The sequence below is a fragment of the Dermacentor variabilis genome, unplaced genomic scaffold (assembly GCF_050947875.1).
Source record: "Dermacentor variabilis isolate Ectoservices unplaced genomic scaffold, ASM5094787v1 scaffold_13, whole genome shotgun sequence".
NCBI classification, from domain to species: domain Eukaryota; kingdom Metazoa; phylum Arthropoda; class Arachnida; order Ixodida; family Ixodidae; genus Dermacentor; species Dermacentor variabilis.
The window spans coordinates 38,660,591-38,677,706 of record NW_027460291.1 but is presented as its reverse complement, the minus strand read 5'-3'; the positions used below and the strand labels follow the sequence as shown (position 1 = coordinate 38,677,706).

General features: G+C 47.6%; 1 protein-coding gene across 1 annotated transcript in view; it reads left to right on the top strand.

The window, feature by feature from the left end:
• Positions 1-17,116, top strand: part of LOC142566841 (uncharacterized) — a 97,072-nt gene that overhangs the window by 59,662 nt on the left and 20,294 nt on the right. The window contains exon 5 of the mRNA XM_075677742.1: positions 7,230-7,283. Within this exon, the coding sequence (XP_075533857.1) occupies positions 7,230-7,283 (54 nt within the window). The remainder of the gene's footprint in view (positions 1-7,229; positions 7,284-17,116) is intronic.

The following is a 17,116-nucleotide window of genomic DNA, read 5'->3' as shown; positions in this document are numbered from 1 at the left end:
CGACGTCTTGAACGCCGACCACATTCGTATATCCCTCTCGTGATTTCTGAACCAGAGACTGGCCACGCGCGCGAGGTAGAATGATACGTAAGCCGGCTTGTCCAAGTCGTTCCATTTGTTGTGAACCCTCACCCGTTCGTAGGATGACAGCCACTCTTCAACGTCGTTGTCGTCGGTTGCGCTGAAGATGGGAGGCTCCCGCTAGCGAACGGTGCCAGCGCAAGGGACCGGTGGAGATGAAAGAGTCTGTTGGTCGGTGTCCGGCATGGCAGAGGGTAGCGTCCGAGAACGGAGTTCCAGGATGGTGGAGTGGGACGTTACCTCGCACGGCTCTACCACTTATAAAGGAGATTTCTTGAGGTTTGTAACGACAAAACCGGTTCTAGGATGCACCGATCATAGCCGCCAGCTCGAGCCTGTGCCGCGCGCTTGATGCTGCCGATGTAGCCGACTCTGCGCGCACGTTCGTTGTTCTCCTTACGATACATATATATATATATATATATATATATATATATATGCAATAGTTATATCTAGATATAGCCACGAAGTGCCTTATATACCGCTTGTATGCTGACCAAGTATGTGCAGCTCTGTTATGTAGAACAAAAAATGGCTTCCTGTAGGAAACCTGAGCGAAGAGTAATGGCTCACAGGCATCTCTAAAGCACACCAATCTGCTAATGGAATGTTGAGTTTATATTTCAAAAGTTCTGTGATTTGCGTGTTTACTTTCCTTGACTTAGCGATTCGCTATGTGCCACTGGCGGGGTGCCCGTTCGTAGCTATTCCTTCTGAATGGGCATATGTCCCACGGGGACAGAAGAGGCGCAGAAACCCTAAACGTTGCTCGACACGTGTCGTGCTTTTCTGTGCCATACATCTGCCATCACCTGTCTTCTCTCGAGAAGCGGCATTCATCGCTTTGGTCCTTGTGACACCGCACACATCGGATACTCAGAGCTGCCGGGGAGAATTCATTGCCCTGCGTCCAACAAACATATTCGCGTGTCAGCATAACGTTGTGGAGCTCTTTCAGCAGCTATACGGCATCGCTTTCCCCACTCATCTTCGCGGGGGACCCACTTTAGCGGAATTTTAACGCCCACTTAACGCGACAGCGTTAGGGGCCCCGTGTCGCAAGAAACCTGGTGTCGGCGTCAGCGGCGTTGTCTATCAGAAAAGATAATCTCGAACCAAAAAAAGAACGCAGGCCCTACACGTGGCACAGAGCCGTTGCTGAACTATTTGAATTTGTCTAACTAAAATGAGTCAGAAAATCCCTAAAGTGCGACTTACATACAACCAACAGATATGATAGCGTCGGATTGCAATTTGAGTAAAGGAGAATATAAATTTCATATCCGAGACAACACGATTTTGTTACACGAAACCTCAACCGCAAACCGCTTTTCCTTAGCGTACGGGGGTATGAGCCATTGACGAGTCACTGTTTGTAGCCTCTGCCTGAAGAGGGTATGAGCCATTTCTCTGCCCAGCATTGCTTCCGGGATCAGACTACCATTCTTTTCTATCGGTCCCCGTGTCACCGAATATCTGGTGTCGGCGTCGGCGGCGTTGTCCGTTCGAAAAGATCATCCCGAACTGAAACAACGCAGGCCGTTCACGTGGAACCGAGCTGTTGCTGAAATAACTGAATTTCTCTAACTAAAATAAGCCAGAAAATTCGTAAAGTGCGACTTACATACAAGCTACATACAGCGCCGGATTGTAATTTGAGCAAAGGAGAATATATATTTAAGATCCGAGAAAACACAATTTTGTTACGTGGAAACTCAAGCGCAAACCCCTCTTTCCTTGCCTAGGGGGTAGGAGCCATCGACCAGGCACTGTTTGTAGCCTCTTCCTAAATGGGGTGTGAGCCGTTGCTCTGCCCAGCACTGCCGCAGGGATAAGCCTACCAGTGTTTTCTATCGGTCATCGACTGAAAAATTATTGGCGCTAGGGTTGCACAACACCCTCAGCCAACTGACAGAAGCCCTTTACGTCTCGCAACAACAGAGACTTGCGCGGACTCGCACGGGCCGGCAGGTCCAACAAACCTTGGGGTTCCCAGCTATAACAACACGAACCCAAGAAACCTGCTTGATACCTAGTTACGTCCAGGACAGGTTTCATGTTGCCCCAATACCACGCAACATGCACCCTAACCTACACTCAGGCAGGAGGAGAGCAAGGGCCTAGTACACGGAGAAAGCATTTAGGTTCAATTCCACGGCCCGTTTTACGGACGCCGCCATGTATGGGACTAACAACAAGGGTGGCAGTGGTGTGCGACTACCGAGGCCACGTTACTTCCGCTGCATTGACCCGCCCCTGCACGATTACGGAAGCCGAAAACCTGGCCATCGCGTTAGTCATCCACGAAGGCCAACACGCAAACCAACCAGTGACGATTCTCACGGATTCCCAGCAGGCCTGCTGCAACTTCCTACAGGGAAGAATTGGAAGACCTGCTGCATAAGGCCTAGCCCAAATACTCAAGGAAGACCCTGAGGACTTCACCTCACCCGACGTGTATCGCGACGACGCCTGCCCGTCCTGCGGCCAGACCTCCACTCTACCTCCCATGCTCTGGGAGTGCGGGTCGACATAACCGAAGTTCATCAAGGAGGAGTGGGACTCGCTTTTGCGTAGCCCCGCTCTAGAAAAGCAAATCCTGGCCGTCCGGCGTGCCCGCGACCGGGCCGGTGGGCTAGACCTGCCGGTCCCGACGTGGGACTAGCCGGGTGCGCGACGAGTTCGCGTCCTCGCCGGACCTACAATAAAGTTTATTCACTCACTCACCCACCTTCCAAACCATCGTGTGAATACCGGGCCACAATGGCATCACGGGCAACCTGCAAGCTGACAGAGTACCTCAAGAATTCGTACATAACCAAGCACTCATCACGCCTGCTGCAGAAGACCTGGACCCTGTCGATCTCGAGTATTCAGCCATCGTGAACTACCACAGAGGGAGTCGCTTGCGATATCCACCACCCCATCAAAATCTAAAAACAGAGGATGCCGCTGCCTTGCGTCCCTATTGCAAAAACCAGCGTCTTCCAGTGTGAAACCAGCGCGTTTTTTGACATTGGATCGCACTGGGTACGCTGGCGCTCGCTGGGACTCACTCGGACACCAGTGAGAACACTGGATAAGAGCTGGGTCACACTGGAAGAGACGCTGGTTCCACTGCCATGACGCTGGGGCGCACTGGTTTGTGCTCTACAGGCGCTGGTTCTCGCTGCAGTTCGCTGGTTCGCACTGGAAACTGCGCTGGTTGTGCTTGTGCCGCGCTGGTTTCAGTACCTAGGGACGAGTGCTGCTAGATATGAGATGCATTATACAATTTCGTCACTTGATACTAGTCTCTTGTCCTCAATAGCGCTATATCTTGGGGTCATAAAACCCTATTTCGTGTCGCTGCTTGGAATAAAGGTGCGTGAGCTGCCCTGTTTATTTATGGACATTTGACACTGAAGATTTATTTCGTTCTTTTTTTCTCTTTTGACTGGGCGGATAGCTAAATTCTTGAACGAAACAACGCAAATGCTGAGGACACCGCGTTTTTTAGCATTTCGCACTTAACATATGAATGGAAGTTGTCGCCGTTGTCGCAGTGTTGTGGAGTGGACATGAAATGCAGAAGTCGTTCAGACGCGCGCGAATGGACCCCGAGTTCGAAGCCTATCGCTGACTGATATTATCGCACCGATAACAAAGCTGAGGTGATTCGTTGGCTTCCGCTTTCCCTATTGTGCTAAAAAAAGTTCTGAGGCTCAAATACTCCCATTTTAGCTTTCGCCAGCTTCCCGCGCCGAGATCGGTCTACACCAAAGCTTAGGCCTAGCGTATCCGCTGGGTCCGTCTTCACGCTATCGGTGCGCCTAGGCTCAGGAATCAAGCAGACTAACAAGGATAAATAACTCTATATTTCAGCTTTCGCACCGGTGTTCTTAAATAAACAATTTTTTTCATGTCTAAAGTGCCAGCACAACAAGCGATGACCGCCGATGTGACGCGTCATAAACACAGGTATATGTGCTGTCGCCGAAGGTTTCAAGCACTAGCCTGCGCTTCTCTGACGAAGCTGTATGACTAGACAGACGTGTTGACTATAAGGCATCACTGAACTAAGAAAACGTTGCATATCCATCGCGTGAAGAACAAGAAACGGCTATTTAAATCAGCAGTAACAGCCCATACAGCGTCCCGGGTCGGCGGTAAATTTAGGACTTTTTTCGAAATTAAAATACCAATCGCAAGTGAAAATGGATGTTGCGGCCCTCCCGAGCATGCTACTGAATACGGACAGCAAATTTTTCTTAGTAGTACAGGCGTGAGTTGCTGGGCGTTGCTGGGCGATACCGCATCTACCATGTCTGTGTGAGACGTAGCTCTGCGAAACTAAAACTGCGTCTCGATTTTGAAATGGCAAATTATCCTGTTTAAGTTGATCTGCTGGCGTGGCGCAGCGGTGAAGTGCCTGGCTTGGGCTCTGTAGGTCGGACTATTGAATCCTGATCCGAGCAGTTTTAGTATTACGTTTTCCTTTCTTCTTTTATTGCACTCGAACGCTCGTAGTTGCTTTCTGTATTAAAATATATATATATATATATATATATATATATATATATATATATATATACACGGTGTCCAGACACTGCGTATTTAACGCGCTAGAGCTGTTTTTTCGCACGAGTAGCCAGCGCCTCCCAGTACGCCGTGCTTGCCCAGCGCCTCAGCATCCAGCGCGTGGCACTGGGCCCATAATCTGGCGCACTGGGTTCCAGTGGCACTGGGTGTTGCAATAAGGGTAGGCTACAGATAGGCACTTGCACGAACCAACACATTTTACATCGCACACACCCCACAGCCTACAGGGCCGAATGCCCGTGGTGCAGGGCCACACCAACCCTATACCACATTACGTGGGAGTGCACACTACACAACAAAGAACACCCCGACACGGACACCACGAGGAAAGAATGGCAGGCACTGTTGTCCAGCTCGGCCCTCATCGACCAGCTCAAGCTGATACAGAGATCTGAGACGATGGCAAGAGCAAGCGGAGCCCTGGACTAGGGCTCTCGCCCATTAGCGATTCTTCTTATTATTATTTTTCTTATTATTTTAATTTTCGGACTGTGCTCACTACGCCTGTCTGTCACACGATGTCATAAAATCGTGAGAACTGACAGCGTCAAGGGGCGTGTACACGTTAAAGGCGCGTTGATGGGCCGAAGAAAACTGTTTTTTTTTTCCTGAATAGCCGGTCAATGCCTCGTTCCAAAAGGAATAGAAGGTGGTTGCTAACGAATCGTTCTGGCACTGCAGAAAGTAGGAGCTGCAGGGGAGCACTGATTTATTTGCATATAATAAAAATTTTGCTGTGGCTGTAGAATGTTTCCGAGCCATTTTGGTCCATATACGGTATTGCTGTGCCAAGTATTTTTTGCTAAGGATGCGTTGTAGCGACATTTTTAACCTTCCGTTGTACACTGCCGCGAGTTTCGGCCAGCTACTGCGAGCTAAGAGGAAGAGGACCATTCGCAGACGCCACCACCATCTTTCTCGTGCGGTTAGCTCATTTCACTATTCTTGGTCGGCCCTATCGAAACCATCTCCACTTGGGCTTGCTCCTCGCCTTGTGTCAGCCAATCAGATAAGAAAAGCTGCTCAATGTAGGGAATGCTATTCGCTTTCAAAGCAAAAATTTGTCTTCCTATAAACGACGACCACGTTTGATTGGGCTTTTCCAACAAAGCTGCGGGTTACTGTTTGATGCTTGAGTTAGTGGTTGCGTAAAGTTGACATCCAGAGATTTGAATTAAAAAAACAGATTGGAATAGTTTTACGTTGTAGGGCCCCTGGTATGAATGATGCGCTATTAAATTGCACGATCTTCTAAGAAGCAGGTTTTTTAGCGCAATGGTAGGCGGAAATTTAGCGGAACTGTGGCTTTTCAAAAGTACAAAAAAATGGCGGCATGGAGTGAGGGCGCTAAACGACAACGACCTCCTTTTTCAATGTTTGAACCGTGCTGTTATGGATGTTTAACATCTAAAGTAAACAATCAGACCTCAAAACCTCTACCGAGTCATGTTTGGAGCTTCAAGTCAGTCTTGGCAATTGTTAGGAAGATATAGAAACCTGTGGGCCTCTCTCGCGTGGGTGTTGCTCGATGAAAGCGCATTGCCGCCGGCACCTTAGCGGTTTCCTTTGCTCGCCGGACAAGGAATAATGTGACTAATAGAGGACGAAAATAGCACTCTTAACGTCGGTTCCTAGAAATGTCAAGATTAGTATAGACTATTTTTGTGGCACTGCCTGTCGGCAATTAAAGAACTACTAGGGCGAATCAGAAAGTATTTGTCCCCATTTTTTAGCCAAATTACGGCTGTAAATTCGCAGTCAAAATATCCATTCTCAGTGGTGGATCTTTCTTGGACCAACCTGGCATTATCTGCCGATAGCTCCGCGGCATGGCGCTGCTTTCAGTTGTTAAAGATGGCGGTTGTGCTTCACACGTCCATGGCGTATGAGCAATGAAGTCTGGTTCGTTTTCTATTGAGCAAGGGACGAATGCCCATCGAATTCCACAGGGAAATGCAGCCCATGTATGCGGAATAGTGTTTTGCTTTTAGATGTGGGAGGTGGTGGTGTTGTCAGTTCGCAATACGCCGTGAAGACTTGGGTGGCAGTGAGCGTTCGAGCAGGCCCCGTGCACCGCTGACTGATGACAGGGACATCTCAGATTTAGTTCTGCGATGGGAGAAATGTCTGAATAAATGTGGGAACTATGTGGAAATATGGCGTGAGATACCTGGAATAGTACGCACATTTACAGTTACCTGCGCGTACTTTATTTGGGCTAATACAAATTAGGGTACAGAATTTCTGATTCGCACTCGTAAGAACATAATGACAGTAATAGACAACAGACTACAACACAAGAACTGGCTATACATTGCAATATTGAAAACTCATCCCTAAGAATCAGTCGAAGAAAAATTTGGAAGTTCTTGTAGATCTCAAAAAAAAAACATCACACAAAAACTGTTTAAATATTCCCAGAATACTGTCACAGCCTACAACTTTCTGGTGGCGCCTAAAAAAATACCCTACTAACTTTCCTTTCCTTTTCTTGGAGAACTAGTTTTACGTGAGACTTATTGAATTTGAAAAGCAAGGCTTCCTTACCTGATAATTTTTTCATGCAGGATCTCCTCGCGCACTATCGCATCAACGTCACCATGCTTACAGAAGGCGCTTCGGTATGTTTACTTCTTCTTTAAATGCACAACCATACGAAGCTTGAACAAAGGCTTCGAATGATGAGAAAGAAAAGGAAAAGAACATTCGAACATACCTATGCTAATCATTGTGAACTAAGTACGCCGTAATGCATAGCTTAATTTTGTTAGCTTCATCAGTTTCAAGGCTTGTGTGTTTCACACGCAGGAAATCATATCAATATTGTCATCAGGGAAAACAGTGATAGCAGAGATAAAGAGTTCAACATCAGACGTTTTGAACCTTCCGTTCATGTGACTTCGATAATTATTATCCATTTGCTGCTGAACGAAATCAACATTGCTTACTTTCGACGTAGGTAAAAAAACTGCCCCCTCAATAAAGTGCTGCAGAACTCGCATGTTCATGACCGGCACTTAGAGAACTCCGTGCATATATTTGGTTGTTCACGAGTACGTGAATATACGTTAGGCGCTTACTGAGCCTGCCCTCCCATCCCGCATCTTAGTCTCCAGCAGCCCAGAGCTGATTAACTAACATATGTCAGAGTTTAAACGAAACATGCTAGTGAGCTAATGGGTGCCTCTTTATGAATGGCGGGTTAAAACAAGAGAACGAAATAAAGAAAACATGACACAAAGTACCCACTTTCAGGGTCCGACTTTACTCAGGCATCAGCTGTCTTTTTCAAACAGTGCCACATGAATGAAACATGTCTTGTTTCGCACTTCTTTTTTCTCTTTATTTTACACGTTTAATACGCCAGCTTCCATTGCTCTTATTTCCCTCGCTCTAGAATGATGGCACAGGCCTGCTTCCTCGTTTATTACCGTACGGGAGGCAGGGCAGTGCAGGCCGAGAAACGTGGAACTTGGTGATCTCTCTAATCTCCGTGATGAAGCGAGGATAGTGCACTGTAGTGCAGTGTTCGATGACAGACCTGTGAAACGGATATTTCGGACGAGGCAGAGAAAGTTTAACGCAAATAGCGGCGAGAAGGGGCGAGACTTAAGGAGCCCCTCACAAGGTCTGGCCATTATGAGTTGACAAGCGCAGAGCACAGATTGCGCCATAACGATAGTGTCTGCAAACTTTTCAGGTCTACACGTCGCGGAAAGACCTGAAATTTCAAACCGAACCCCGTTTTTCCTTCGTTTCGCGGCCGCCGCGCTCCAAGCATGAGGATGATGTACACGTGCTAGTGCGCCAACGTACACGTGTTTGCATTGTGACGTTGCTCGTGGTGACACGTGTCTTCGATAATTATTCAAGGCAACATCTTTTAATTCTGTAATCTTTTGCTTGAATGGACGAATTAAAGCTTAGAGAATCGAACACACCAACCGAATCTTTGCATGTTTTTGTTTTAGATCGCACCGCAGAAACAGGGATGTACTTCTGTTTCGCCTGCTTGTTCCCAGGTCTTACAGTCTTGCGCGCAGACACCAAAATTATGTAATTTTCTCCCGTGTTCCAGCGCGGGATCACCCTTTGAGATCCCCTTGTGTCTGGCTCAGTATTCGTGTAGCACTGACTTATACCGCTCGTCACTGTTATACCGCTCGTCAATCGTGCGCTGCGCGAAGGAGACAATCACAACAGCTCGCGCGCGACGCCGTAAAAAAAAAAAATGCGCCGCGCCAGAAAAAAAAAACAGAGCGAGGAGAAAAAAAATATGAAGGCGGGGCCCTTGACGTACGGGTCACGCGATCCTCGAGGTCCGTTATGGGAGAACGCAGGGAACTAATTTCGCTTGCGGAGGCTGGAAGGGGCAAGTGGAGCTAGTTTCTTGCTTGGCGGTGGAGCTCGCCTCCTGAAACCACGGGTTCCTGGCACAGAAATATAGCATGCATTATTAGAAAGGCGTATAAGCAAGCCTTGGGACTTCCGGCAAATACTTCAAACGAGAAATTCTTGGCGCTCGGCGTGCACAACGCACTAGATGACCTTATTGAGGCCCAGAGAGTAGCGCAGTATGAAAGGCTTACACAGAGTTTGACGGGGAGACACATCTTAGATGACAGCGGAATAACCTACGAAGCACAGCACCGAGTGCGCAGAGACATCTCAAGGAAAATAAGGGAACATCTGTCAATACTCCCAATCCCCAGAAACATGCACCCGGAGTTTCACTAAAATCGAAGAAACGCAATTGCATGAGCTCTCCACAAAAGATTCCGTAATGCCAGGGACGTGGTCTATGTGGCCGCGGTGGAGTACGCAAACAGACAGAGTACGTCGATAGTTGGTACGAGTCTAGAGGGTGACTGCAGAGTTAGTGGCACGGTAAAAACAGGGAAGGTGGCGGAGGAGGCTGCCTTAGCACTGGCGATAGCCTCCACGGAAACTAACATCGTAGTAAGCGACTCCAAGGCAGCCGTCAAGAATTATGCAAAAGAAAGAATCTCGCCGGAAGCGCTGAGAATTTTAAACAACTTTCGTGAAAATCCGAACATTCACATTATATGGGCACCCTCACACTCCTCCCTTCCCGGGAACGAAATAGCGCACAACCTGGATCGAGGACTGACTGGCCGAGCAGGGGACACCCAACAAATACTGGAACGGAGAGAGACCGGATGACCAGCTTTAACGAGATCACCAAACACTATAAATTGGGAAGAGCCCATTTTCCCCCGGCACACTGCTCGCTGAGTAGACGGCAAGCGATGGCATGGCGCCTCTTACAAACAGATACATGTCCGAACCCAGTGGCCTACCACCGCTACTACCCGGACCTATACACGGATACATGTAGATTCTGTCAAGGGCGGAACTGCAACAGATGGTTTGGGCTTGTCCTCCAACACCCACACACGATAAAATAAACAAGGCCAGAGAGCAGAGGGCGACCACGTTGCTCAGCTGTGCGCCGGAAGACCAACTCAAGGCAATCCAGCAGGCCGAAGAGGCCGCCAGGGCTCTAGGGCTCGAGGCCGTCATCAAAGTAGAGAGGCGTAGGTCTCAAATCCGTTGTGCACAAATGAAGTTTACTCCTCCTCCTCGGCTATTGATGGGCCGATTTGAAAAAATTTTCGAGCAGAACGCTGCCAAGAGCACATGTAACAATTTCCACCGTATAACCGAAATTTGCTATGGGGCCTGGTGAGGGGCCCTTTAAAAGAAAGCTTCACCTCGGGTGCTCCGATCTAAATACATGTAAAAGGACAATTCGTTTTTCTCGGCAACCGCTGCATCAAATTTTACGAGGTTTCTTGCATTTGAATGGAAAACTTAGAATCTAGTGACTGCTTACCTTGAACTTATGATTTGTGTTATCATTTTTTTTAGAAATTGGGAGAAATCGCAAATTTTAACAAAACTAAACTATCAAGCTTAAGACTCTGTAACTGAGCATTGAAGAATGATATCACAATTCTGTGAATTGCACCTTATAGTACATCTAAAGCGCACAAAATCGGTATGTTACGCAGGAATATGAAAAAAAAATATTGTATAATTTAAGTACAACTTTTGCAGAACCCTTGTACCCTACGTAATGAAATGGCGTAAGATATAAATCCACAAGAAGAATAGGTGCGCTTTGAATGATCTAATCGATGCCGTTTACAGAACCGCGATATCTTTTTTTGACGCAGAGCTATTAATTTCTAAAGTTCCTGCTTTTATTTTTTCTAACTTTTCAATTTTTGAAAATTCCTTTAACAAAATTATGGGCCCCACTCGAAATTCCGCTTCTAGCAGTTACTACAATTTAACTTTCTCTCTCAGATGCAGCAAATTTAATTCTAATCGGTACAGGGGTTGTCTCAGAAAAGCGCTTCTGCGTTTTACATGTATTTGCGTAGGCTGCGTCGCAGTTGGGCCCGAGCTAATGCTTCCTCTTAAGAAAGATCAGTTGTGTAAGCGCGCAGTTTCGAATGGCAACCTAGACCACTTGGATAGCATCTGAAGATAGTAGTATTACGAACAAGGCGTCACTTCCATTTTCGTTTCGCAAGCAAGTTTCTGGGCTGCTAAGCACGAGGTCGCGGGATCGCATCCAGGTCGCGGCGAGAACCCCCTGTGGTCCAAATTTGCGGAGTCCCTGCCCTACGGCGTGCCTCACAATTAGATCTTTGTTTTGGCACGTAAAACCCCTTAATTTACATATTTTATAAAGCAAGATATGCTTACGTAATGAGCGCAGCCAATTGTCTAAAGCCTCTGGTGAGCCTTACGTGGCTCTGAGATGAGTACTCATTGAACTTTCATGAGTACTCACGCAAACTTCATGAGTTCTCACTCAAACTTCATGTGTTTGTGTTGGCTAACTTCATCTTGCATACCCAGGAATTAGGGACATTTCGTTCAGTTCCCTTTTTTCGCCACCAGGGCGGAATTCTCTAAGAGTCCACCAAGTGGACTGTCTATTTGGACAACTGCTGATGGGATGCAGCTGTACGAGCGAGGAGGAGGCGAGCGGCCCTAGCCAATCAGCAGCGGCCGAAATGGACAGTCCACTAGGTGGACTTTTACAGAATACCTCCCCAGGTGGAGTACCGACCTTCCTGCTATAATGTATGCCAGGACGCACAAGTAGGGAAAAGAGAGCAAAATGAAGCCCACCTTGCGACTGTCGCTTCACCTCCGAACTTCGAAACGAGTGGGCTTATGAATCAGCGTTATCTCGAGCACGGCCAGTTACTTGCTCTGCTGACGATGAATTGACGATTGTGCCCAGGCGAATCTGGCCGGAGACTCGTCGGCTTTCCGGAGAGATGTCTGGCCGAGATAATGGCTCCCACAAAGCTCCCGTTTCTTTTTTTTCTAAGCGGTTTCTATTTTCTTTGTACAGCACTGTGGCCACGGGCTTGCGTAAATTTCAGCGTTCTTTTTCATGGGTTTCCTATGGAACAGGCGTGATGCATTAGGTGGGAGCTTAGGTCGGGCATATCTTCGATGACGGCTACTCAGATGCTTGTAATACGTAGGAGTGCTTTTATGAGAAAATCGCTGAAACGATTTGAATTAAATTTGTCGCATGTACAAGAGAAAGTTAAATTACTGTGACTGCAGCAACAGGAATTACGATTTAGACCACGCAATTTTTTTAGAATTACAGGGAATTGGTAAATTCGGGAAAAAATATATAGAAGCATGAATTTTACAAATCCACAACTCAGCCATCAAAGAACAAATAACAGATTTCTATAAACTCTCTCAGTTGTTGCATCACAAACGACAAATTTTATGCAAGCATTTACCGCCTATGTGAATTGGTTGCAACGTCTAGAAAGGTTTTGCGAATGCAACATTCACAAATTAGTTGCATATATCAGGGTGGCGTATGACAAATCATTGCTGTCCGCTTTAGATGTACTATTAGGCGCAGTTTACAGAATTTTGATATTCTTTTTACTTGGAGGTACAGAGTTCTATACGCCGTCTTGTTTTCTGAAATTTCGGGGTATTGTAGAAGTTTACATAAAAAAGTTGGCAACCTAAATAAAATATCGCTTAGGAAAATCACTACATATTACCTTTTTCTTCTAAATTCAACATAACCCATTACATTTCATGCAGTGTTTACCTAATAAACGATTGCCTATTTCCATTGTATTCAGATAGGAGCCCCTGAGCGAGCTAAAAATTTCCCTTAAGGTCGAGTTAGAGTAATATATTTGTTGGTAGGATATGTTCGTAAAGCAACTTCACACAAAAGAGGAGAATATAAAGGAAGAATGCAGGGATGGTAACCAGCAGACCGTCTGGTTGGCTAAAAATTACTAAATGCCTACTTCTAAAATTCTGTAAGAATAATTTACAACATGCAACTCGAGTGTGAACCAGAAATTTTCAAAACAATACGCTGCAAGGCGCATTACAGTCGTTCTGTTCTTGTCGCATTATTCCTAAGATGTGACTGAAATATTATGAAGATATAACTTGCCAATCTAAGAAAAGCACAGACGGAGTGCGATCTTACAAAGTCTCGAAAAATTTCCAGCGAATTTGCTTTTGTCGAGCAGTTGCAGTAGGAACATTATGTGCCAGGAATATTAACACGCGGCTTAAAACTTTACCTTCATATAAATTCGCAAAGTGTGTACGCTTGGACCACATCCCCCCCACTGAAAGCCAGTGACACCTCTCGGTCTCCCAAGACGCCTAATAACATGAATATAACGCTCGTATAACGATGCTATTAACTGACACCAATGAAACTGTGCACCCGCGTCTGACGTATCGTGCGCCATTTCTAATTATATGAAGTCGCTGCCCAGTTCAGCTAACCGAGGACAACGGGGACGCCTATACGTGCCTCGTATTACGTATGAAAATACTGAAAAAAATCAGTATTCGCTAATTTCCAGCAAATCTCATGATTACCTCAGAGAATGATGAGTTGGTGCTGTGGGGCAGCAATTGCTAATTTCTTTCGCTATGCTGCTGAGATCAGCATCCACCAGTTGTACGGCTATCGATTCAGTGGGTAATATAAACCTAAAATCACGCAGTATTTAAAAGATCTGTGAATAATTTCTTGTTTAAAGAACAGTGGAACATGGCTATAAGGCGAGGAAAAGTGAAACGTGGTAAGTGCTAACCGCAGGTATGAATTCCCAAGTCTTTTGAATTATTACGAATCCGCCTCGAATGATTCGTTCATCCGCGATTGAAGCAATTTAGGCTTTGACTTTTGTAAGGACGACACCATAATGGGATAACGTAAACTACTTCAGCGTTCGTCTGTTCACTGAATATTCAGTTATATTCAGAGAAATAACAGAAACTGAGAACTTATTGATAGAGCCTGCTCTGGCCTTGACCCCATATCTAGTTGGTAGAACCAATGGCGCAGAGAAATAAAGTCTAACCAATGTGAATTTGTGTGGGTGTCATAGATTTCTCAAATTTTACTCTTCAGTCTTAATTGATGCATAATCTCCAGCGCCATAAAGGCATTTTTGTGGGAGGCGGTAAAATTAATCATGATTGCTGTGGTACACCACATCTGAAAGAAGTCAACTCCAACGAACGATTGTTTTTGGAAAATAGAATATTTAAGAACGTTACGGCAGAATTAAGCTCATGATGACTGTCAAAAGTAATGCTATTAGCATTTGAGCCTGTAGCAACACACGATATTCCTTAACACACCAACAACGCCGCCACGCCTTTGTCGCACCGTCACCATCATTTCACAAATCTCATCAAATTGTTTTCATGCCTTCGTCGTCATACCGCCTTCGTCTTACCATCAACATAGTGTCTCGTTCATTCCGTTATAATTGTGCAACCGTCAATTACTCGTGATTGTGCCAGCGTCGTCGTGGCTTTGTAATGGCGTTGTGGTTATTTATCGTCATCACTTCAGAATCGCCCCATCGTTGTCATACAATCATCCTGCTAGTGCCTTCGTCGTTATGTCGACGTCATTTCTTCCTCGTAATGCCATCGTCATCACTGCATGCGCCCTCAGCGTGTGGTCGTCCTCCTACCGTCATGAGATAACCTTGGCGAGCGATCGTCCTGAAAAAGCGGGCCAATCAAGGATAGGGTATATACTGCATATAGCCCAATCGCTTGCAATCTCCAGGAGGATCATACAGATTCCAAAAAAAGGCATCTTAGTCAACACGGTGTGTCGCTATGGGGTCGATACATTGCGCGAATACTAATCGCATTACCTTCGAGAATCATCATGAGAGGGTTCAGGACAACATTCATTTGGGCTAGATAGTGCATACTTGAATTAGGAAGCGACAGCGCCACCTACGGCGATCACGAGAGGCTGAACGATGCTTGTCCTGTGTCGTTCTCCCTCTCGTGTTCGTCGTATTTGGCGCTGTTCCTTCCTAATTCAAATCACAAGAGGGTTGGAATTCTTTTGCCTTCACCACACTAAAAAGATCTGGTCGAAATTGTTTCCAGGTTATTAAGACCTCCAATATCTAGAGGTGATCGTGCTCAGGCGGGAGATGGACGACCCGGCGTTCGATGGGGGTAGCGGCCACGCTTATCAGCAAGGGGAAGTGCACTGGGGTGGTTGGGAGTGGTGGTGAAATGCAAACTTCAAGAGTTGCTAGATGTCACAGATTCGAAGCAAAGTGACGAAGCGTTAGAAGGATATTTGCATTGCAATCGCGCTAAAAAGTGTCGAAACTAGTTGATTGGTGCGACACTCGCTGGAAAAAAATTCACTACATTGTCTTGAGGATCGCCAGGGGGCGCCGAGAAGTGCGGACGCGCAAACATCGGCTCCCGTTTCCTCAAATGTTTTCGGTGGTACAGTCCGCGAAAACACTTGATCATTGCGCATCATTCGACGCAGTTTGTTGCGGATTTATATTGGTAGGTGCTTTTCTCGAACTTTTAAATGACCTTGAACTTTTCGCGACGCCGGGCGGTTCTAACCCTAACGGATTAACGCTGGTAAGGAGTACGGGCTAGGTCTTGGCCTAACTCCGGCTGGTGGGGCATCATGCCCGAAGTCAAGATGGTAGAGGGGGTAGAAATCACCCCCGAAGAAGCAAGGTGCCCCGGCTGGACCACGGCAACGGGCAAGACTAAGAAGGCAAGGCAAGAAACTTCCAAATCGACGCCGAGCCCGGTAAAGCAGGGAGGCGGCAGGGGCGGCCGCCGTACGGCCGTCCCGCGGAACGCGCTGAAGAAGCTGGCAACAGCCTCACGGCTCCTGAGACTGCCACGGGACCATATTCGAATCATCGTTAGGCCAAGGGGTGGCCTCGACGTGAAAAAGATCAGCACTATTAGGGTGGCACAAGCGCTGGCTATGGCGGCGGCGCTTTCACCCGACGAGGTTGGCGAAGACATCGTCTGCCCAAATAATGTGCAAAACATCTACGTCGTCTAAACACCAGAAGAAAGGAACGCGCGTGCTTATGCGATGGTTCAACAGATCCACCTGCGCGAAGGGGTCCTTGAAGTGGCCGCGTACATGGCCGCCTCGGACAATACATGCAAGGGTGTTGTGAGGGGAGTCGACATCGAGTTCAACGACGCTCAGCTCCGCGCAATGATCGTACACCAGTGGAACCCCACCGCGTTGGAGGTGCGTCGCATCAAGACCACCACCACGGTTATCTTCCTATTCGACGGCCTGAGGGTGCCGAACTTTGTCATGTGTGGAGCGGGCATGCTGCCCTGCTCTCTATACAGAAGGCAAGTTGATGTGTGCTACGGTTGTGGGGAACTAGGCCACAGGGCCGATGTATGTCCGACCCCGAGTGTGAAGAAGTGCAGGGGATGCGGAGCCGCGTCCCCCACTGTAGGCCACCAGTGTGAGGAGAAATGCGGCATATGCGGAGGGCCTCACCCAACGGCTGATCGTAAGTGCGAGCAACGCTTCCAAACGCCGTATGTCGTCAGGCAGAGACGCCGAAGGCGCCGGCGGAAGAAAACTGGCGACGCCAAGAAGGGCGCCAACACGGCACGTGAGGTGAGCGAGGCACTGACGTCAGCGCTACGGAAGAGGAGTTCTTCGAGGGGGCGTTCCCGCTCGCGCAGTCTTTCCCGCTCTAGAACGCGCTCCCGCTCACGTGGGCGCTCCGTGCAACGAGGGCGCTCTCAATCTAGGGGCCGCTCCAAGTCCAAGGTGCGCATCGCAGGAGGTCCCACCTGGGCCGACAAAGTGAAACAGACGAGGCAGACGGGCCGGACGCAACACGCCGCCGCACAGGAGAGCGAGTGGGTGCACGATCCCAGGATCGCGCAGTTGATGAGCGAAAACGCCAGTCTCAAGGAGGAAATTCAGAGAATGAAGGCCGACTTTGAGGCCTTCCGAAACGCCAGCGCCATCCAAGCGCCGCGGCAAGACAAACGTCTACGGAAGAAGGGGCCACAGCAAGGGCGGTCAAGCGCAGAGCCACCTCCTCCCAGGGTACGG